The sequence below is a fragment of the Apteryx rowi genome, unplaced genomic scaffold (assembly GCF_003343035.1).
Source record: "Apteryx rowi isolate R43461 unplaced genomic scaffold, aptRow1 scaffold_274, whole genome shotgun sequence".
Lineage (NCBI taxonomy): Eukaryota > Metazoa > Chordata > Aves > Apterygiformes > Apterygidae > Apteryx > Apteryx rowi.
In genome coordinates this window covers 961,250-984,979 of record NW_020449130.1, presented here as the reverse complement: position 1 = coordinate 984,979, position 23,730 = coordinate 961,250, and the positions used below count along the sequence as shown (strand labels likewise).

Sequence of the window (23,730 nt, the reverse complement as noted above, 5' to 3'; positions counted from 1 at the left end):
AGACATATACTGAACTTCTTTAATTAAAGACTTTGCATTAAAATTTATCTCCATATGTGATATCACTTGCGAATTTTTCACAGCATTTAATGTTTTTAACCTGGCTATGATAGGAGAACATATTTTTTTTCACTTATTACTTCCTGAAGAGCAAGTATTTGCCACAATGGTTCTACCACTAAAATAGGATTGGATTCAGTTTTGGTCTCTTCTGAAGATTTCTTCCATGACCTTAGCTGAGTTACTCAAGTCTTTAGCAAACAGTAATCACAGTTCCACCATGCTTCATCAGAAGCATTCTGAACAGAGATTTACTGGCCAAATGGTTGGTCAAATGTTGGTAGAATCACGAGTGCAAGAATGCCAGCAAAATTAGTTTGGTGGGCAAGCTAAACTGCAAGCTTCCAATGTGAAACAACGGCCACTTGTCATGTTCAAAAAACAACAACCAGCACCCCAAGAATCTCTCTTTAAAAAAAAAACAAAAAAAAAAACTTTGCAACATCACTTACAGATAATAAACCAAGCAAAAGCAAATTCACACATAAGTGTGCATCTGACTTCAGGAACGAGGGGGCAGTACTAAAAACAGCCTGAAGGCAAGTCCCAAAAATTTAGATTTCTGCTTTATCAGGCACAAAAAGAAATCAAAAGTGTAAAATACCCCAAAACAGGAGTATTTTGCACCATCTTCTCCATCCAATAGGAAACATCTCTCAAAAGACATTCTCCTCTTAGATTGTTGTCAAGATAAAAAAAAAGCGCTAAATATTTTGAAATTGAGATCTCTAGACCAAATATAATTCAAAATGTTGTATACCTACGTGTTTTTGTTCAGTACATTTCAAAAGAGTTATTTTCTATTGTAAGGGCTAGGTATAATACAGATCTTGCACCTAGTGATAAATAGGCAAATAGCAAATTTCTGTGTAAACTGACTTAAACTTTTAGATTATGTTATGTATGACACATACTATAATTTATAAAAGCGTTTTTGGATCAAGAAATACCTGCATATTACGCACAACAATGAGTAGAGGTAAGGAAAAGTGTCCAAAGACATCAGCTACTAGAAATGATGAAAATCACTACCCACATTCCTAGGCAGCTTAGAGAAAATTCAGTCTAGTAGCAACAGATTTACAAATAATAAGATATGTGCATGTGACAAGTACATAATACTTAAACGAGAGCAGGATCAGAGCTTATATGAATAAAGTCAATGTCAAGTGCCTTTTGACTTTAATATTTCTGGCTCTGGCTCATAATGTTTTACATTTAATTACTGCAACTATTTCAGAGATGTCTGCACAATTTAGCAACGTTTCCAAGCATATGCTTAAAGGGTCTGTTGAATCAAAAGCCTGAACCAAAAAATAGCTATTTAGTCCTCACACTCACTCCCACAAAATAGGGAAAAATTATCATCTCCATACAATAGAAAGATAAAACAGACAAGACATATATATATGTACTTATTGCATCTGCAGCAGTGCACCTCGTAGCTGAATATGAACCGTCCAGGTTTGCAAACATACTCTGACTGACTCAACTGAACTTACAGGGTTTCAACACCTTTCATAATCAGATCATAAATGACTTTCCCAAGGCCACACAAGAGTTTCTGGCTCACTACTAGTCAACATAATCTCTGAACACTAGAAAAATATTGTTGTACTAAGTGAGAATTTTCTCTAGCAACATCCATTAATACAGCTCATGTTAGTTAAAGATGACCAGCTTTATCTTGCTGAACATAATGTATCACTTGTTATTCAAATAGGGTGATTTTCTTAAACTATCTGTTTTGGCTCTCTGCTCCTTTTTGCACATGAGCTTGCCCATATATCTACTCACTTTAAGCTGCATATATAAAGATCCTAATAATGCTGAACAGCATTTCCATGTAAATACAGCCTCCACATATATATTCATTCAAAGTCCTAATAACAAAATAAAACTCAGAAGTTGAATCAAACTTCAAAAGGATACCACAGATTAGCAAGAGAACGGCATGATCTGAACGCAGGAGAAGCTATCAGAAATTCTGGGCATCAAATCCCAGCTTTTCTACTGACATCCTTTTTAAGGGTTTCCTCTGAGTTTCCCTTGTCTGCACTCATCATACCTATCTCCCACGCACAGTTATTATAGGCATTTTTTACTCTACATTTGCAAAGCATCCTGAATACTAAAGGCGCTGTTTAGCACCACGAATTACACTCTGCTATCACTAATTCTCATACCTTTTACACTACAAATATCAGAGTCCTATGTAGTGTCATCAGTTTTCATGCCTAGGTTTATTTCCAATATTAATGACCCCGAAGTGTGTTTTAGTAGTTAAGAAAGAGGCAGATCACAAAAGTTTGAATACATGTACTTGGCCCAAAAGTGCCCAAAAGCATCAGTTAAGATCCAAAACTGGAAAAGCCAATGAGAACCGAGGAGTAACTAATACCCCCCAAAATGCCTCATTTTAATATTTTCAACTACCTTAAATTCACCTTCTGTGTTTTATTAATGCAAGTCATTAAGCAATGCCAAACACAATTTACTATATTCTAGCCCACTAAACAAATAAGATTTCTGGAATGACAGCTGATCCTTAAAAGAATGTAACCGTCTTCTGACCCTCAATGTTATTAAAATTCCACTTATTAATCCTGTCTTATTGCCCCTTTGTTTTCATAACATTTTCATCAAGGATTAGGGAGATATTGTCAGGCTGGAAAAGCTTACATTTTCTTCTGTGATTCAGAACAGCTGCCATTCTTGTTTGGATAACCCTTCATCCATATTCTTAGTTTTACCCTTTGTGCCTTCCAGCAAAATCATACAATGCACCTTCATTTTACAAGTCTTCTTTCATCCATTAGCAGCAGGAAATTAATGCAACAATCTACTTCTACTGCTATTTATTTTTTTACAAATAGAATACATTATATAGTAAGGTGCTATACTGATCTATTCTTTTAACTGCAATTGTATCTGAAGACCTTTACAAATTCTCATAAAGATAGAGGTTTAAAGGTTTTGAGCATGATGAATTCCACAGTATCTAATCCCTATTTTCTTTACTGTTACTGTCATTTTCAAAGTAGTATATGAATAGCAAGAAACGCTGCAAAAGTAAATGTAAAAGCATCTGCAGGTTTCAAATGGGCTTTTATTTTGTGCTGTAGGTTTTTGCTCACATTCGGCTAAAAAATTCACTCAGCAATAAGCTATTATGTGCGGTCTTGAGTACTGTTCTATTTAAACATCTCCGACTTTCAGCTCTAAAAGCTTTTACAATAGACAGATGGACTTTTCAAGGGCCCAAATTACAGGTATGACTTTTCCAAGAGAAGAGCTGCAACATTAAAAAAAGGCAAATGAGGATGAAAAAAGTTACTTTTTAATACAACCATTAAAACGGTGTTTAAAATACAGAACTCAATTCCTGGGCCTGATCTCAAATAAACTAATATGAAAAAGAAGAAGCTGACAGGTGCATATCATCAGACAGACGCTATTCCTGTTTTATTAAGATATCGCTGACACATTCATAACAGACCCAAGAGACAAGAGAAATATGAAAATTCAGATACTTCATGCCATTTGTGGTAATTATCTAGCTTTAAGAAGTGGCACTGTACAGAGGTGGGCTTGTATTTTGCTATTACTATAGATAGTTACAGGACTTGCAAATTAAATCTTAGATCTGTACTAATTGTACTAACTGAGCAATAAACAGTATTTCTTTGCCAGGAACATAAGCAAGTCAATAATGTAACTCAATGCATTTCTCATTAAGACTCTCATATTAAAATATATAGAAGTAATTAGAAAGTCAGCCTAGGATTCACAGAAATTATTTTTATTATAAATTAAATATATAAATTTACTTGTCATATTTTAAAAAGTGGAACTACTACAGTATACTGCCTTTCCATGATAGTTACAAACCATATTATTATACATAAGGTATCACTTCCTGCATAATAAAGAAATCTTGACTAGTTCTTGTCGTACAAGCATTAACACTAATAGTGCAACACAAAGAGCTCCTCTGATTTCTAATCAGATTTTAAAATTACTGCATGTTATTAGGAAAATCAGTGAAGAAAATAGAGGTCCTAAAAGGATCCTAAATATATACTGGAATACAAAAATAAAATCTTTGTTTAATAAAGTTAGAAATATATTTAGAGTGAGATTTATAAATTAAATTTTCTGACTAAAATTCATTTTTAATCTTTCATAACCGCAAGTGTTTAAATTTAGCAAAGCTTTTTACAAAAGCTAACTCAGCTGGCAACTGAATTAATATTAAACAATCAAATTAACACAGCTATATGCTGATTTGGTGTTAATAACAATTAGTAACATTTCCACAAATGTGCTTTCAGACAGCACAAAACTGTGCAACCAGAAGCAAAAAGTCTAACAAATTATCTGTACAGATTCACTTATTGAAACGGGGGCAATTACAAGTTTGAAAATAGTGTAACCTAAATATGAGGACAAAAGATGAAGATTAATATTAGCAGCAGCCAAAAATTAAACTAAAGAAAAAGACTTAACCGCAATCATCTATTGTTTGCTTCCCCTAAACCATGCTCTTACCAGTCTGTTGACTCATTAATTGTGGCTTTAGCCCATCCACCAGCATCAATGGTACCAAACCCAACATCGTCATGGGAACTGGAAGACGACTGGTCAGAGAGATGTGGAGGGAGTACCGACAGCCTGTCATCCTCGATGATGACTGTGTCATCTTGGGGCATGTTCACCGTTGGAGACAGCTGATATTTACCTGAACAATAAAAGAGAGAAAAAGACAAAAACTAAATAATGGCAGAGAAAGCCTTGAATAATATATAACCGCAACTGATAAAATGTCATGTCAAACTACCATGCTACTGATAAGAGTGACACAACACAGATATTAAAATTAAACGTGTCTCACTAGATATGCGTCTTCCTATGCAGAGGTCTGAAAAGCAACATATATCAGTTGTACCTGCAGCCTACTGCAAGAAAACAGTATCTTCTCTTCAAACTCTTCTGAAGTGATGAAGAAGAGGAGAAATAAGTTCAATGAGGGCTGACAAAACTCATCACCCCCCATGATCAGACACTGCCCAAAAGACATTTGAAACTTGTTTGACTACTATTAGAAACTGGGAACCATCTTATAATGCCCACACAAAGTTATGAATTGTGAAAGGTGATGAGAACTCACAGCTAATGCCAACAAAAGAAAAATCCAAATTTGGAGAATGGTTTATTCTTTCCTTTAGAAAATAATCTACAGGCACCTTATAGGCTTCAAATGTAGACGTAAATATTTTACTTGAGACATTAAAAAAAAAAAAAAAGTCTGTCCTCATTCTCTTCCCAGAAAAACTCAGTAAGTTCTGACACTGATGTTAAAATGGTCAAGTTAGAGCCATCGCATATATGAAAGAGACATAGTAAAGAGTCAAAATTGCTCTTCATTCATATGCAGACTTCATTGGGCTAATTCATGACAGTAGCAGTTAAAAGATGATATTCAGAGGATGCTTACAAACTAGTAAAATACTGTTTCCAAGTAAAAACCAGTTTCAATATGCATTTAAATATTTTACACCCAGTACCACTACTGCATTTAGAGTAGTTAATATATATACATAATCATATTTTTCAGTAATTATTTCTATGCATAAAATTGTATAACAGTTTTCAAGCTGCTGAATAAAAAGCAGAAGCAACTGTTAAACCTATAGAAAACTTTATGCCATCAAAAAAGACTTAACAGCTATAAAGAATGCAAGAAAGGACAACATTTTTACTACAATGCTTTGTAACACACTTATGGTTTAAATTGAAAACCTCTGTTTTTCCCTATACATGCATGAGGCATGGAGAGAGGAGAATGGGGATTATACAATATTATTTGGAAGAGGGTAGAAATATAGAATGATTCCTCTTAAAATTTTAACTTCAGATAAACACTGGTTATGTCAGTATTAAGAAACACTAAGCTAAAACTGCACTTGTTAAAAGGAAAACAATGATTTGCAAACTGGAAGAAAATTGTTCAGTTATTTGAGGCAATGGTGAATTAAGTGCAATTCCTTTATGTTAGCTGCTCAAATTTTTTTCTGTTACAAAATCTGTACAGAATCTCTTTAAAAATATTTTTTCCTCCTGGATATTGATGCCCAACTTAAAAATTGTCATTTAAAGTTTGGCCTTAACTCTTACTACACTCCACATAATTTCAAATGAAAGATCATGACATGGCATGACTTTTACTACTGGAAATGTATTATCACACCAAAACAACTAGTAAAATTGTCACATGTCATGAGGAGCATACCACTAGCTTAATCAATAGTTAATCTGACAACAAATTGTATATTATTCTAAAACTATGATGCACTGAAGTAACAATATATAACAATATTTATATTTTCATAACATTAACTGCTTATGTGGCCACATCAAATACTTTCACACTTTATTCTTAATGCAAATATGGAAAAGTTGTAAGACTGTATGGAATTAGGGGAAACAATTTCCCCCCTCCCTTTTTTTTTTTTTTGGAAATGTGTGTCAGCTACTGTTACTTTCTTTGCATGTAACTATTCCAGAAAAACCTTACACATAAAAAGTAATTAGCTAATTACCACGCTGCTAGCTAAAATCACTGCAGCACTAGATAATACATTCTGTATAGTTTTCCAAAGGGGGGAAACCTGGCTTCAAAAGAGATCTTTTAAAAAGGTGAAAGTAACTGGAAGAAAAAGGTACTGCATGGCAAACAACTCATCACTGTCAAAGTGAAATGAGTGTGTTCAGTTTGCATAACAGCTGATTCTTTGCCCAGCAATAGCTTCTTTGATGGACAGGTTAATGTTTAGCCTGGTAATGTACTTCTTTCCAAACATAATGCCTACAAGATTGTTAACTGTGTAGTTAATAATGTCTCCAAAGAATTCATTGTGAAAAGGTATAACCTTATGGCATTCTGCAGATTGAACTTCCCATTTGAGAGGCTACAGTAATTCAGTAACATTTTTAACTTTTCTCTACCCTTCTTTATATCCGACAAGGGTGAAGAGTGACATTTTAATAGTTGCTTTGGAATTAAGCAGAAAAACCATGTGACATGCCTATGTTTTTCACTGCAGATGAAGCTAAAAACAGGTAAAAGGCTTCCCCTCGAAAGCAGGCTATTCGACGTATCTCAGCACGGGAGTCAATATGTCCTTTGTAGAGAGCTCAGTTAAAGCAGACAGAAAAACACCCTTGGCGAAAGTAACTCTGCAGGTGTTCTCAGAAATATTACAAGGAAACATCAAAGAAACTTCAAACCCAGTAAGCATCAATATATTGCGACTGATCTACAAATCTGAGGCTTTGCTCAAGCTGTCTACAAACCTCTCGAAGACAACAATATTCTCTCAGGCTAAAAAAGTTCTATTTAATTTAGAATCTGAGTACATTTGAAGTCCAGTTTGGCCTCTATTCATTTGACTTCAGTATGGTAATCTGTAGTAATATGTAGTATTTTGGATGGGGTAATAAGGAAGGCAAAACATTTTCCCTTTCAAGCGTGTCACATCTCAAGTGATGAGGCTCAAATTTCTTGCAACAACCAATCTAAACCCTAATGACCAACCAAGGACATGGTAAGAAGGCACCCAAAAGCTTCACAACCGCCTGTGCAGAACGAAAACGCAAAATCTCAGAGCTCCCATACCAAATGACTGGTCTCCAGCTCTATGAGGACTTTTGACTTAGAAGGAAAAATATGCCAACCACCAACTCCTCAAACTTGACTTGAAAACAGTTTGGATTTCAATTAAATCATGTAAATAAAGCTCTTCAAAATAACTGAACATATACACTGTAGAAAGTGAACAAAAATCCCACTCACAAAGGACCCAGCTAATCCAGGTCCCAGAAAGTCCTTTCAAATCTTGGAAACCCCAGAAGTTTGGTTAAGCTCTTTGCTGAAATAACTTGGTTCCCATATTAGACTGCATTTGGAAGACTAAGTCATCCTATAATATCTGGCCTGGTTCTTGTGCTTTTGCTATTGCTCTCTCTTTAAAGAAAAGTTTAAGAAGAAGTTCCAAACTTTTTTTTTAAATCTATTGAACATCCTTATAAGGAATACTCAAATCCAAGTGTTACTTTATTACTGATTCTCCTGAGCATTTTGACATTGTATGATTCTGACCAACCGTACACTTCAAGCTTCTTCCACCAGGAACTAGAGGGCCCTTCTTGCTCTGACATGCCAAGTGATTCCTTACTTGCCAGACCAAAAAATCAGCAGCTGCTAGTTTGTGATGAATAATGAATTATTGAGCATACTAAAATATTGTCACTCAACCCCCCCAAACTTAAAACACTTCCATAGAAAATGAAAAATGTGTAGGCAATCTCAAGATAAAGCCTTGTTTCCGCAAGTATAGAAGACAAGAAAATAATAATAGAAATAATAATAAAAGATAGAAATAATAATAAAAGAAAATAGTTACGATGATAATGATAACAGTGATAAGATAGTCCTACAGGAGCGATACAGAGAAATGTGCAGTAAGAAATTAGAACTTATCCAGATCTTCATTTATTTATTTTTTACTAACAGTATCTTTGTCCATATCAACATACTGAGTTGTGGCAAAATGTCCATGGATCCCCACATCATCTAATTTCTCAAGTTAAATAGAAGTGGGACTGGAATTACTTGCATGGGGAACATCTAAGGAAAGCCAGTGACACTGCAGAAAAAGAACCAGCAATTTAGCAGTATCTTTATCTTCTACTTATTTGAAGTAACTCCAAGAACCAATCCTTAAAATGGACACACTAATGAAAGAGCTATCATTTGGTTGTTAATGCCTCGATTCTGTCCAGGCTGAAGATGGATCTGAAGGGGGTGCTCAGAATTTCCCAGAGCACCATAGCAGACCACCATGTTCTGAATAAATTGTTAGTTGGGGAACTGCACTGGGCTTGTAAAGCGTAATTTTCATTTAATTGGCACACACCCTCTACATCTCCTGCTTTGAATTTTTCCGTAGTGCTTTCTTCTGATTGTATCCCAAAGACAGCAATTACTTATGTAGAGAACAAAGTAATCCCTGTTGTGTAGCGAGTATCATAGTTTATGTTGTTCTGGGGGATCCTGAAGGATGAAAAGTAGATTCAGTGCAAGTCATTGGTATTCTGTGTACCCCCGATAAATAACTTCTGTTTAAGCACCATTAGCAACAAAACCTGCCACCTTCATAAGAAAATATCAGCAACTAAAAGAAAAGGATGAAAGACGACTTTGTATTAAGCTGTTTGTTCAATAAGAATAATTTATATAGATAGCAGCTATGTATTTGCATATTGCAAAACCCAGGAGCATACTGGATGATACACAAGAAGGGTATATCAGAAACAAAGACTTGAATTTTTAATCATGTAGCCAAACAAGCTAGAATAACACAATTATTATTTTGAATGTACTGCAAACTGGCTACGGGAAAATATTAAAAATAAATAAATAAAAGGAAGGGTTTATTCTAACCATCATATTTTTAGAACAGAACACCCAAAATGTATAAAGAGAAATAGCCTGGTCAAAACAAAAATATTAATCCCTGAAAACAGAAAGAGGTATTCTCTTCTCTTCTCCCTAAAAATTTTTCAGTGAAATATTAATAGACAAAAAAGCATAAGAAAATATATAAACTAGTAGTAATCATCATCATCTAGAAAAGATCTACATAAGAATAATCAGAAACTTTTAAAGTTTCATGTAGCCCTCTTGCAGTAAGCAAATGTTTCTTCTATAATTTAAATAGTGTTCTAAAATTGATATTTTATTCCCGCTCTCACAACAAGGCTCTGACAAACAAGTCCTGCTGTCAGTTATGGACTGAAAGAGCAAGAAAACAGTCTTAAATACCTTTCTTGAAAATTACATTAGATGTATTAAAAAAAACCCAAGTCATTTAAAAGTGGGCTTTTGTTTTTTCCCCAACTTTAAGAAATGACTGAGGAAAGCGGGGTGGGCATTTTCCAAATCTTGAGATTATCACTTTTGAATAGGGAAGGGAGAAAGATCAAAGCCATCAATTTTATGACACAGTAAAAGGCAGAAAGACGGGAATCCTTCACACATGAAATCCAACTGTGACCTCCTTGCCCCAAGGTAGCAAGAACACTAAAAGTTTACATTGTTAAATCCTCTGAAGGCTAAATAAAAAGTCACCAATTGGCTCAGGGAGCCCTATGACACAGGACCACTAGATACTGGGAGAGTACTCAGGGGTACTCAGGGGAACCAGTATGGCCTTTTCATTTGTCTTCATGGCCAGACACAGTACGCAAAAGAAAGGACCTCCAGTTTTACTCATCCAGACTGTTCTTATGACTAATCCTGGCTTTTAGGTCAATTTTCAAGACAGGAAGATGTTTATGAACAGTCACATAACACCACATATACATGCTTGGGAAAATAAAATTTCTGAGATTTTTTCCATTATAAATGCTAATAGGACCATAACTCCATTGGACAATAAAGACTGAGTTTTACAACCTTTAGCTATTCTAAAACAAACAACTGCATATATCTGCGTAAATGGGTAACAATACATGTGTTGTACAGCCCTGCAAGGAAACACACATGCAGCAAGACAACAGAAGTTTGAAAACACTGAGATTCTACTTTAATTGTACTGAAACCTTCAGAAAGATTAAGTTACTAGAAACCTAAAAATGCTACCTAAAAATGGATTTAAACATTACAGCTTTGTGAAGCTGCAGTGATTGCAGAAGATAATGACTCAGTACTAGAAAAAACGGTTTTCAGTTATGCTGGACTACATCACATTTACTATGTGGTACAGGCATGATTTGATCTTCCATGTGCTTCCAACTATATCATCAATGGTTTTAGGTCACAACCATTTTAAACCAACTTTCTACAGAGTTCCTGGTCTCTCACAATAATACGGACTCTGAAGAAATCAGAATGTCTATTTCAGACTACAAGAAAAACAAAAGGCAGGATGGATTTTTATCCCCTATGCATACATTGTGGAGGTAACCAAAAGCATTAGATTTTAAGAGTTTTGGAAAGGTCTTTGGCTTTTTGTTGAAACATCAGTTATTGGCTACTGCTAAAGGAATGATACCAGATTTGATGAACCACTAGTTTGATTTGGCATGGCAAGTCCTGTGCTTCTGTGATGTGAAATTACACTGCGTTGCTTGACATGTGTGCACACAGACGCTCTCCAGGTCTGTTCTCCCATCGCTGGACAAGGTGTTTAAGTGATAACTCATTAATACTTATATGAGTTCTACATGTAAATCCTCTGCAACACTGATGGAAAAAGCAGAAGTTAGTGCTTTTCAAATATTTTATCTAAAACCCTGAAACTATATGAAAACTGACTAGTCTCTTATTTGGGAAAATAGTGCTAAAGACTTCAGATTATTTTATCACTCCTTAAAACTTTCAACAAATATAAAAATTTAAAAACTATTTTTCTTTAGGTGTGTATGACTGGGTGAAAAAGTTTCATACTGCTTTGATACTCTGGAATGTAGTATTTCTTCTGATTTGCACAAAATGTAATGCAATAGAATAGAACATGATATATTTTTCATTACTGCTGCTCAAATGCACACACAAAGACAAAAAAAAAGATGAATTATCCTAACAGCAAAATTGTGGATTTTCAGAGAGTTCAACAACATTGCTGTTTTGTTACTGAACAAAAAATCCCAAAAGATAAAAATTAAAAAAACAACACACACAAGGCAAAATATATATGCCAACTGTTAACTGGAAAAAGCACCCAAATCATGGACTTTCACTTTCTGAAGCTGAAAATCCATCTTAAGGAATTCAAAACTAAATTCAGTCTTGCTTCATATCAAGTTTATGGCAACAGCCTCTAACATAGTTCATGGGTGTCAAGGACACTAGAAAAGCTGCAGATTTAATGGCTGTATTTTATGTTTTAAACTTGCAACTCAAGCAAGCAATCACAGTTTCTTACGTCAGGTGCTATTTTAATCAAACCGCTTTTTTGGTTTTAAATTTGAAAATCCTTTCAAGCTAATCCCTTGCTAGTCAGTAAATCCGACCACTCCTGTGGCAAAAAAAAAGTCTTTATTACCTAGATCTGTACATAGAAAGCTGAACTGCTGCAGAGCAACTGCTAATAACCTCATTATTAACTGGGGCCATACAGATGGTATGGCATGGAAGCTAAACAAAGTATGCTTAAAATAAGTCAGGAGGCTTTAAAATTGGTGTCCTGCAAAGCAAAAATTCAACAAAAATAATGAAATACCGTAATAAGCATAAATGGGTGCAAGTTTTCATTAGTTATTGTTGCATCAGTATGACTGAAATAGAGGAGAGCAAATGCTGAAATACAATTATAAATTCCTTATAGAAAGACTCATTGACTTTTCATTTGAATAAAGACTCAAAATGCAGACTAGAATAATGAACAATTTATTGTCCCAGATCAGATGCTGAAAAAAAATGTTAAATGCTCCTGTTACTTGTTCCATTACCTGCTATGGGATATGAAATTCACTTTATAAATCCATTTATTGACATTCTTTCTCACATTAAGCTATCTAGAAGACTTCTGTGGAACAATTTTAAGGCATGTTTTAAATTGGTCAGTGCAACTTTCATTTTCCCTGCTTCCCACATGAATAATACATTAATCATCCTTCAATGAATCACAGACAGGATAAAGCCCAGGTATGATTAGCAGAGTTCATTTGACTCACCCATTATCCTACTCAGCGCAGCATTCCTTGTGGGCGATTCGCTGAGACCCTCGATCCCACTGTACAGAGAGTGGGAAATCCTACGTTCCCTGTCATCCAGTATAGTCTCTATAGGCAGCTCTGGCCCAGAGGGGCTCCCAGGTGACTCCAACTGCATAGAGAGAGGAAAATCAGTGCTGAGCATCCATTTAGCAGCATGGGGGAACTATAACAACTTGCCTAAGGCCTAGACCTGTCTGGTCACCAAATGAGCTTGAACTTTTCGCCCTGGACCAATATAATTTGCAATGACAGTTCTGCTTAATGACCAACTTTCTATGCCACTTTGTGCTGCGCCTCCCATGGTGCCCTGTCAAATTTCAAGTCTTTCAGCAGGAAATTGGTGGGGAAAAAAAAGATTGCATTTTGGTGTCTCTGTTGCACCATTAAACAGACCATTTGGGTTTTTGCAATATTATTGGGCAGACAGCTGGGCCATCTTTCACACGCTGACAGCCTGTCAGAACAAGACTCCTTTCAGGAGCACAGCACAGGAGCCCCTGTTGGAATTGGGCTGCTGATGGTTCTTGAAGTGGTGCGTTTTCCTTTCAAATGTAATCATCAAGGAAACCCCCATGAAACCCCACCACACATATTAGTAACCAATACACAAACACTCAAAGGTTTTGCAGTTAGGAAAAAAAAAAAGTGGCTTCCCATTAATTTTTTTTTTTTTTATGCTTATGAGGAATTCTTTGCTCTGCCTTTCCTACCCTCAGGGTAAAGAGATTTCACATGCTTCCTTTAGTCGGGAATTTTTCCTGATTGCTGCTACGACTGCAGCATTCTGTCACTTTCACAAAAATCAGAACTGGCAAAACTCTACAGGCCCTGGGAATAGCAGGTCCCTGCCCACTACACATCGAGGCAGGCCTCCCTGGGGCATTAAGAGCCAAATCAAGTACGTACTGGAGAAGCAGAGAGAGACACGTTGCTTGGCCACGTAAATGGGGGAAAAGCCTGCACAAATAGTCCTTCGCCTGCCCCAGGGGCCCTCCATCACCAGACTCCTCTGAGCGACCACCTACTTCAGCCTTTGTGGAGTCTGGTCACCTCTTTTTTCTGTGTGTATGCCCCTCCGATTTGTCAAAAAGGAGAGTCCTTGCAGGGCAAGGAAAGAAAAAGGTTTGAAATCACCTGGTTTGGTTTAGATGCCCTGTTAACCATTGGCAGCTCTGCTGACGCCGCCAACACAGGACCTCGGAGTGCAGTGAACCCCCGTGGGCTGGTGACTCAACTGAGACTCCCAACTTGTTTGTCAGTAACCAATAACCTGCTGCCAGTCACCCACCATGGAGGTAAAAGACTTCCCCTACCATCATTCAGCCCTTCACCATCCAACCTCACTGCCTGTAAAGCTCGCGATTCACCTGAGCTCTAGCACCCTTCTAGTTACTCGGTAATGCACAAAACAAGCTTCACCGAGACCATTAAATCAATTCATCTGCAAACAGCATGAACTGAATCCAGCCCTCCTCAAGAAAAAAAACCCTAATAAACAAATTTAAGAAAATAGAAGTTTTGCATGATAATCATATTACCTCACACATCAAGGCATTATCTATTTTGACCAACATACCTTTTCATATTAAAGTGTATACTTAAATCTTACAAACAATATCCTTACACAAAACCCACCACATGTATCTTATATATATTGAAATACAGCAGAGACCAAATTCTGCAAGACATCGAACGAAGCCGCCGGGAATTGAGAATGCTTATTCCACAGGCCTGGTCTCTAAAAGAGCAAACGAGGAGTAGTTCACGGTTTCAGAAATTACAATAACAAGCAACATGTTTGTTTTGGTTTTGGTTTGTTTTTTCTTAAATAGCTGCCCATTATTAATCACTCTATCTGCAGTTCCCAGATGACAGAGAAATGCACGCTATGAAAGATTCTTTTAAAAAACTGCTTCAAGGGCTACAAAGCACTCTTAACTACAGTCTTCGTGACAGAGGCTTTGAAGTCAACTCGATGGACTAACAACTTGTGACATTTGGTCGCTGGCTCGCTGCCCGGGACACCGAGGGGTGGAGATTTGAGCAACGCTGCATTCCAAAGTAGCTGAGACCACAACCCGAGGTCACATCGCCTCTAAAAATTATTATTTCTGTTCAAAGCCATCATCTGTTTAATACAAATGAGATATTTAATGAAGTTCCAAATTGTAGACTTATCTCTCCCAGTTTGATAAGCACTGGGGAGATTTACTACATTGGAGGGTCAACACAATTACAATTGGAGGCACGTCAAGCTGCAGGAGAATAATAAACTTGCAGTGCAAGTGAATTAGACTCAATAAGGTTTAAATTGTGAAATGAGGATTTGTTTTACTAGTTTTTTTAAATTGCAGATTACAACTGACAGCTTTACTGAAAAGTAAGTTAATATTTGTAGCTTCTGATTTAAAGAAATCAAAGGCAAATTCAAAAAGGAGTAAAAATATTAAATTTTGAAATGCTGTAAGAAAAAAGAGTAGAAAAACATTAGACTGCTTGGGAGCTTAAACTTGCATGACAAATGTGTTAAATGATAAACTAACCTTTATTTCACTGCCTTTCAATGACATGTGAAAATATCAAAGTGCTTTGGGATTTATTTTCCTAGTACTATATTGATGACTTTATGTAACAACTGTGCAGCTTTTAGCGAGCCATATCACAGAGTCCTTTTTCATGTGACAACCCATCAACTTTCAAACTCATTTGTAAAAAGGTCTCAACAGATTTTTAGAAAGATACAGATAAGAAGAAAGCTATGAATCAGAGAAATACATAGAAATTCACACCAGGTAAAGTAGTAAACTACAGTGTAAATAAAAGACATAGCAGGAGCACTGTGTTTAGATGTTTTTTAGAGTGAATCATGTATTTTATCATTTTCATGAAAAAAACATTTTCCAATTCTAATTAGCATCTCAAAAGATGTGTATAAATAAAGATATTAACAGCCAATTACACAAATACTTAATGAAAGATACAATGCCTTTTATATAATAGCAAAAATTAGGCAGGAAATACACAGGTGGCTTTTACAAAAAATCTTTTCCTAACATTGTTTACAGAAAGTCTGTAAGAAAAAATACATTAGAATTGGAACCTGTGCTGAGGGCAAGACAAAGATCACCTGTCCATAGCAAGATTAGTTCAAATAAAAACCTGCTCCTCCTAAGTCACTTCTAAAAGAGCTTGAGTGACACATGCCTTCCCACTGGTATCAGTGCCACCCCGGTATAATTTAATTTGATTAATAGGTAGTGTAAGCAAAGACGTACAAATTCCTCAGCTGCATTAAAGGTCTGGCTAGGAAAGTAAGCTAGGCAGCAAGTGGCTCCCATACACTTCTAGCAAGGGCTAAGAGTAACACTTCTTTGTATGGCACTTTGGAGTAACTGAACAATTGAGGTTGGAAGGGGCCTCTGGAGATCGCCTCATCCAATCCCCCTGCTCAAGGCAAGGTCACCTAGCACAGGTTGCCCAGGGCCATGTCCAGTTGGGTTTTGAATATCTCCAAGGATGGAGACTCCACAACCTCTCTAGGCAACCTGCTCCTGTGTTTGACCAACCACAAAGCAGAAAAGCTCTTTCTTATGTTTAAATGGAATTTCCTGTATTTCAATTTGTGACCATTTCCTCTTGTCCTTTCACTGGACACCACTGAGAGGAGTGTGGCTCTGTTTTCTTTCCCCCCTCCCACTACGTGTTCACACACACATTGATAAGATCCCCTCCCAGCCTTCTCTTTTCAAGGCTAAACAGAGAGAGTTGCCTCTCTGGGGTCCTAGCATTGATCTGTCATTCACGATCATATTCGTAAAAACACAGAAAGCCTTATATGGTACAGATTCCCTTTAACTCCTTTTCTGCCCATTCTCTTAAAATAGGAACAGAAACAAGACTTTTTTTTTTTTTTTTTAAGAGATCTCCACCCTGACCCTTTGTCATTCAGATAAGAACCAGCTGCTTGCTAAAGCACTATCTGTACTAACTAGCCCAGCTGCTGCTTATCTAGATGATAAAAGGACAACTAATGTGGTCCTTTTTACTTAAACACCATCACCCATCCTATCTGAAGTTATGCACATAAATATGAAAAAGTTTATGCACAAGAACATTGCCAAAATATTCAAAGCATAAACAATTTTTTTTTTTTTTTTGGTAAAGAAACAGTGATCAGACTCTTTTTCCCATTGGAAAGTAAATTATCTGCCATGTAAGCATTATGGATTTTAAAGAAGCCACTGTACAAATTTCCTACATCTTACAGTGCATTCAGGGAAGTGAAGCCCCTCTTGTTGCACAGAATAATTCTCCAGGCTTTCTTTTTCCTTTTTGATCTGTGTCCTCTTGGCTACTATGTGCCCCAAAGCTAGAAGACTAAAAGCAGGCTAGAGACTATTAATAAATACTGCATTAGAAGCTCTGGTGAAACATGTGCCACAATTCAAATAGAAAACAAAATGGTCCAAAACTCTCCTGTAGGGTTCAAAGGGAAGGTTAGTATAGAAAAAAAGTCAGCATTTAACAGATGGAAAGCTTGTCCAAATAAGATCAGAAAAACTCATAAAATATGGCAGGTCAAACGTAAACAAGAAATTAAGAGAGATAAGAAAATTTAATCAGCACCCTTCAGAGGATGCTCAGATGGAGGGTAAAGTGGTTTCGAAGAACATCAGAAGTAGGAAGCTAGCTAGGGAATCAATGGGACCACTTCATGGCAAGAGCGTGAATGGGGCACTTACAGACGAGAAGGCTGTAGCAGGGAAGCTCCATGAATTCTTTGCATTAGTCGTTACTGCTGAAGATACTGAGCAGATTTCCACACCTCAACCCATTCTTAGGGGGAAACAAATCAGAGGAGTCAGATCAGCCAATGGTAAATACACAGGAAGTGTTAGACCAAAGAGGTAAGTCAGGTGTTTATACGCCCCCCAGGGCAGATGGTATTCTCTCAAGAACCCTGAAGGAACTCAAGGGTGAAATTGCATAACTGCTGGCCATGACGTGCAACCTACGCCATATAGCTGTGGCCACATGAATGGCCATGGTGCCAGAGGACTGGTGGTTGCCTATATATCTGGAGAGGATCTTGAGAATCTTGCGTCCTACAGACGCAAGAGTCTGACTTCCTGATAAATAAGTGGAAACTACAATAAAGAATAAGATCACTGAGCACAGGACAGAGCCGGGTCTGTGGGGAAGCATCAGCACTGCTCTGTAAAGGGAAATCGTGCCTCACCGACATGCTGGAGTTCTGCAAAAGGTGCCAGTAAGCTCTCCAAGATCTCTAAGGGAATGAAATGCATATAATGCATTTGCATTTTCAAAAAGCCTTCAGCAAGGCTTCATGTCCAAGGTTTTTAAAGAAACTAAATTTTCATGGGACTGGAATGAGTTTTCATTTTATGGACTGAAATCTGGCTAAAGGATTGGAAACAAAGGGTAAGACTTTGGGATAGAGAAGAGTCAGCAGTAGGTTCCCCCAGGGATCAGCACTGGGAATAGCTCAGGTTGATGAACAGCTTTATCAGTGACCTGGAGAAGGGAGTGAACAGTGAAGTCATTTTGTTTGCAGAAGATACAAAAGTCTTTTAGATAGTTTAATGAACTCCAGAAGGACTTCACAAAACTAATTGATTGATGGGGGAAAAAAAGCCCACCACCACCACCAGCAAAACATATCGTATCAGTTAAAGGAGATAAGAGCGCATCCAGGGAAATACAATGCTGAACTTGGGTAGAACTGGCAGCTATGACTCAGGAAAGGGTTCCCAGAGTCACCGCTGTCATTGTCTGAAATGACTGACTGACTTGGTGGGCAACAGCAGCCAAAAAAAGTTAACCAAGTGTCAGGCACCATCAGATAACACTATTCACCTGCTGTGCAGCACTTTGGTGTGCCCCCACCTTGGGACCCATGTGTAGGTTGGACCTCTGCACCAGAAAGCACACAGTGGTGTCAGAGAAAGCACAGGGGAAGGGTGACTAAACCAGGGTTACGGAGATGGAGCCTTAAAAGAAAAGGCTAAAAAAAGGCTGGGAGTTTTCCCTCTGGAGAGGAGAAAGCTGAGGGGGATAAGAGCAGGGTTTACAAAATCATGTAAGCTGAAAGTGGAACTGCTGTTCATCAAATTCCGTGTTTGAGAACTCGGGGGCACCAGGACAAACTACTAGGGAACTGGTTTAAAAAGAAAGTACTTTTTTACACAGTAAGTAATGGACTTCTGGAATGTGTTGCTGCAGGAATTAGCAGAGGCAGACACTATCATCTGATTCTGAAAGGTATTAAAAATAATTCACAAAAAAATCTATAAATAGATTCTATAAAAACTCTGCCTGTCTATGTGCACTCTAACATCCCTAATTTTGGATGTTGGGAGAGTCTAAGCACAATGGACCTCAGAAAGTGGCCAGGCTCACAGGTTCTTCCTAAACCATTATATTTTTTGCCACTGAATACCAGGCTAGATGAACTATTGACTGAACCCAGGAGGGTGTTTCTTATGTTACTTTTTGATGCAGAGATGTGGTGTAGTCTCAACACAAAAACTATCATTTTATACTCTCAAACATACAGGAAAAGAATAAATGTTTGTGTGTTTCCTTTCTTTTATAATGAAACTATTCACTTGAAGAGGTTCTCTCACTTATCTTTCTACCAGTCAATTTACTTAAACAGTTGACGAGGTCCTTATATGGCCTGGATTCACAGCTGCTTTCTCCACTTTATGCTGTGCTCCAATTTCAACTCAGCAACTGGAGCAGAGATGAAAAGACATGCAGAAAGAAATTTGGGGATCTGAAAATCCTTTGCAATTTTTTTTTCAGGCAGGTTTGGCAAGAAATTCTGTCAAAAAAGTGAGAGAAAAAAAAAATTAAAATCTCTCATTCTGACAAAAATGGTGATGCTCTCTCTTTTAATGGCAGACAAGTGCTGTCTGTGCGTGACATGAACAGAGCGCAGAGAAGCAATCTGTGCCTCTAAGTTGTCCAGGTTGCAGGAATGAAAAGAGCAGGATTCTTAAAGTAACAATTACCTTTATTTTCTAGAATCAGCACATACCGCAGCCAGCTGCACTGATCTGGCTGACAGGCATGCCTAAGCACTGCGTATGCATTATGGGGAGACAGCCAGCAGCTGTTTGCCCAGGCAGGCTAATCATAATAATACTACTAATTAATGGAACGCAGTGCAAAGAACTCTAATGTTTCTCCTTAAACCTTAGGTTCCTCAGTAATTAAAAAAATGTCAGCCCTGAGTTAAAAATCCAGAAAGCTGATGGCCACCTCTTCTGAAAACTGGTCTGTTAAATACTGGCCATATTACTGTTGTAATTTTTCCCATTTTTGCCACTGACTGCACAACTTTTGAAACAGCACTTAAAGGCTCTCTGGGCTTATATAGAAAAATTGAAGAGCCAACACATAAAGCTGATCATAGAGGAAAATCCTTAAAATTGTAAACATATTCTTCAAATCTACATTTAACTTTTTTAAAAGGGGAGGGACAGAACATAACATGTATCCAAATCCCAAACTGAATGCTGGAAAAATGTTTCTGTTACACTAATCTAGTAGCATCCATCAAATACTAACTGTATGATTTTGTCTGGAATAGCTAAGATATTAAACAAAGCTCTGCAAGGTTTATAATAGTACAGTTGACAGAATTAACTATATTATTATACTCTGTGTAGATGTAATGCAAACAGGAGAAAAACTCAAACACACAGTTTTGGCTTGAAGTTCATTCATAACTATCACCCGCCCTATGCTTATATCAATATTTACTACAAGATAATTCACTTGAAAACCTGGATGGATTATACTCTGTCTCCTGGTGAGTCAATGAATATTTCTCCTACAGACAACACTTCAGTTTAGTAAAACCACAGCAACATAAAAATGCTTTTTACCTTCTGAGAAGTTTGTGGTCTCTTTCGAGTTTACTGTTATGTAAGAACTGATGATATAAACAATAATCTCTTCACTTCCACTCTGAAATCAAGATAGTATGCTCATGGTGTTTTTTTATTGTTACTCTAATTGCTTTGTAGGCTTAGTATATACCATGAGAACTGGTGAAGATGTATAATATAAGATGTATAATGCCAGCATAAAAATACAAAGAATATCAGAGGTCACTTAACTAAGTTTTGAAACAGTTTCACGCTCAAATTGTGCAGACTCTGACTTTGGAAATCAAAGAATGCTATCCGGGAAAGAAACTACTACTCCGTAGCAGAACAGAGACAACTATCGCTGCCCTTCTAAAACCAGGACACCTAGGGGTTAAGCCTCCTTTAACTCTAGACAATAATCAAAATACAAAAAGGATCATAAGCAAGTGAAAATTCTGGTCTGAAGAGAAACACTAAAAATGGCACTCTGCAGAACTATGCTCCCCCACACAACCTACAGCTGATTATGAACACTAAAAATAAAAACAAAAGAAAAACCTATCATACTCATATCATTAACTTTCTTAAAATCCAATTAAACTCTATTTTAGCGAAGGAAAAAGCAGTCTGGGTTGCTTATCATCTCAAAATAACTCAGTGTCATTTTGCAAACGCAGAATGATTACTGGACTTGAAGCTAGTGGAAAGAAAACAAGACTTGTTTTTTTGTTCTTTTTGTTGTTTTTTCTTCTTTTTTTTCTTTTTAACAGCCAGATAGCAAATGTATTTACGGTCTAGAAGTCGAGCATAATTCTTTCTTGCATTGGCATTATCACCCCTTGTGCAGATTCCACAGGCTCGATCCCCCTCAGGAGACACTCCGCACTGCTGGGCGGCGGGGCGAGGAATTCCCGAAAGCAGAGGCCCGACCTTGCCCTCGGCAGAACGCTGCCCGTCCCGGCAAGGGAACGCAAGACGCCGTCCTGCTGGCGACGCACAAAGGGGAACGTAACCCAGCTCCCTGCCACCTAACTGCCGTTCTGCAAGACTAACAACAGCGTGAACTACTTTTTGTCAGTAGAGTGGGCACGTACAGCCCTGAATCAACACAGGAAATGAATCAATTGAATGGGATTTTTTTCTCTTCCTCCATCCCCTTTTTTCTTTTCTTTTTTTCTTTTTTTTAAGGGCAACGCTTTCAGAGAACCACAATTTGAACTTTTATCAGATTCTTCTGAGAGAAAAGCATAGAAAATATCAGGGAAAATACAGGCTTTGTCGAAAGGTAAACATTTCTCTGTCTTTGAGTAAAAACAGCACAAACCCATTTCTGGGGAACATGCTGGTAAAACGCATCATTTATCAAAACAAGGTCTGCCATTACGACCCTCCTCTTTCTAGCCTGTAAGCTAAGTTTGCTGCCACTCAGATGGTGTTTATTTTTTGTTCTAATAATAAGAAACTTTAATGAGACTGTATCCAAGTCAGGTGGTAGCTACAGGAATATTCTATGGGGGCATCTTACACATCAGAGTACTAAGTAATCTAAATTACTGAATTAAGTATAACATAGTTCAGGCAGCTGGGCATGCCCAATATCTGATGCTCCTAAGGAAAGTAAATACCACTGTAATTCGCAGTCGTGGAACGCCGCCCTCCAGCTGGTTCTCAGCCCATGCATCCATTACCTAGGGTTTAAACTGCCTGGATTACTCATACATGATAGTCATGTAACATGCATAAATAACATTCTCCTAGCTTATCAATATTATATCTGATTAATCATATCTAGTGTTTAAAATCTTCTAACTCCTGAACAAGTAACTAGGGCTTACTTGCAAATTGTCAGGAAAAAATTCTCTCACCCCTTTTCATTTTGCTGAAGTCTAGCCATCGCAAGACTTTCAGAAAACAAGCTTGAATATATCCAGTTCAGCATGTAAATAGCTTTATGCCCATACAAGTTTTGTTTTCATCATATTAAAACATGCAAAAACTACTGTCATCATATTTCCCTTGTCTGAATGTGGTGAAAGTAAGAATTCCTGAGAAAAAAATACTTACATAAATTATTAGAAAATTAGAAATTAAAAGCCAATCACTGCATCAATAATTGCATATCACCACTTTTCCAGAACATTATGGCTCATCTCACTAACTTATTAAGGAGTTGGAAAAATCCACAAGAAATGGTAAAGTAGGCCCGTATGGACACAGTTCTTCCACCCATTACCTCGCTACCTCTACTGATACATTTCAGTGTATCTAAATCTGGTTCTAATATCAGTTTTTTGGTTTTGGAGCACATATACTGTAGACTGAGATGTGCCATTTCTGCGACGCTATTTTTGCAAAATAAATTGATGAATGTCAGACAGACGCATCAAACTGTTCTTAATGTGAGTGAGCATAAATTCTGTTGTATTTAAGGAGCAAGGCACTTTTGGTTCATCATTGCTGGATTTGCTCCATTATGTTTATACATTTATTAGAAAAGACTTTCATTAAGAAAAGAGTGAACTTCTTCCATATCATCTTTTTTGGAAAAAAAAATGTTAAACACAGAAATAACCTAAAACATTTCATCCTTTCTATGTAGAAAGATAAACATTACATCTGAAATTGGGTAGGAACAAGGAACAGTCTGCAAAGGACATTCTGGGTTGTCTGGAGTCCAAGTTCAGAATTCTAGCTAAAACAGGTCATTACCAATACAAAAAGGTCAAATTCCTTCAACATTAAGTGAAAAACAGTGTGCATCCAAGTTAGCTTTCTAGCATTGTGTATATAAACATGCATGTGTATGTGTATTAAAGCCAAGTACAAGCAGTTGACCAAGAGGAGCCAAATATATTTAGAGAAACTAGTGTCTTTTTTGAATCATGATTTTATAATATACTATGAAATGGAATTTTTTTAAGATAAATTTTATGCATTAAAAAATAATCTATTCTCTAGAAAGATCCCTAGGCAGGATCAAGAGAAC

At 37.0% G+C, this 23,730-nt stretch overlaps 1 protein-coding gene across 1 annotated transcript in view; it reads right to left on the bottom strand.

Moving 5' to 3' along the window:
* Positions 1 to 23,730, bottom strand: part of PARD3 (par-3 family cell polarity regulator) — a 519,789-nt gene that overhangs the window by 158,789 nt on the left and 337,270 nt on the right. The window contains exons 15-16 of the mRNA XM_026068529.1: positions 12,802 to 12,952; positions 4,612 to 4,801 (exon numbers count right to left, since the gene is read on the bottom strand). Of these exons, the coding sequence (XP_025924314.1) occupies positions 4,612 to 4,801; positions 12,802 to 12,952 (341 nt within the window). The remainder of the gene's footprint in view (positions 1 to 4,611; positions 4,802 to 12,801; positions 12,953 to 23,730) is intronic.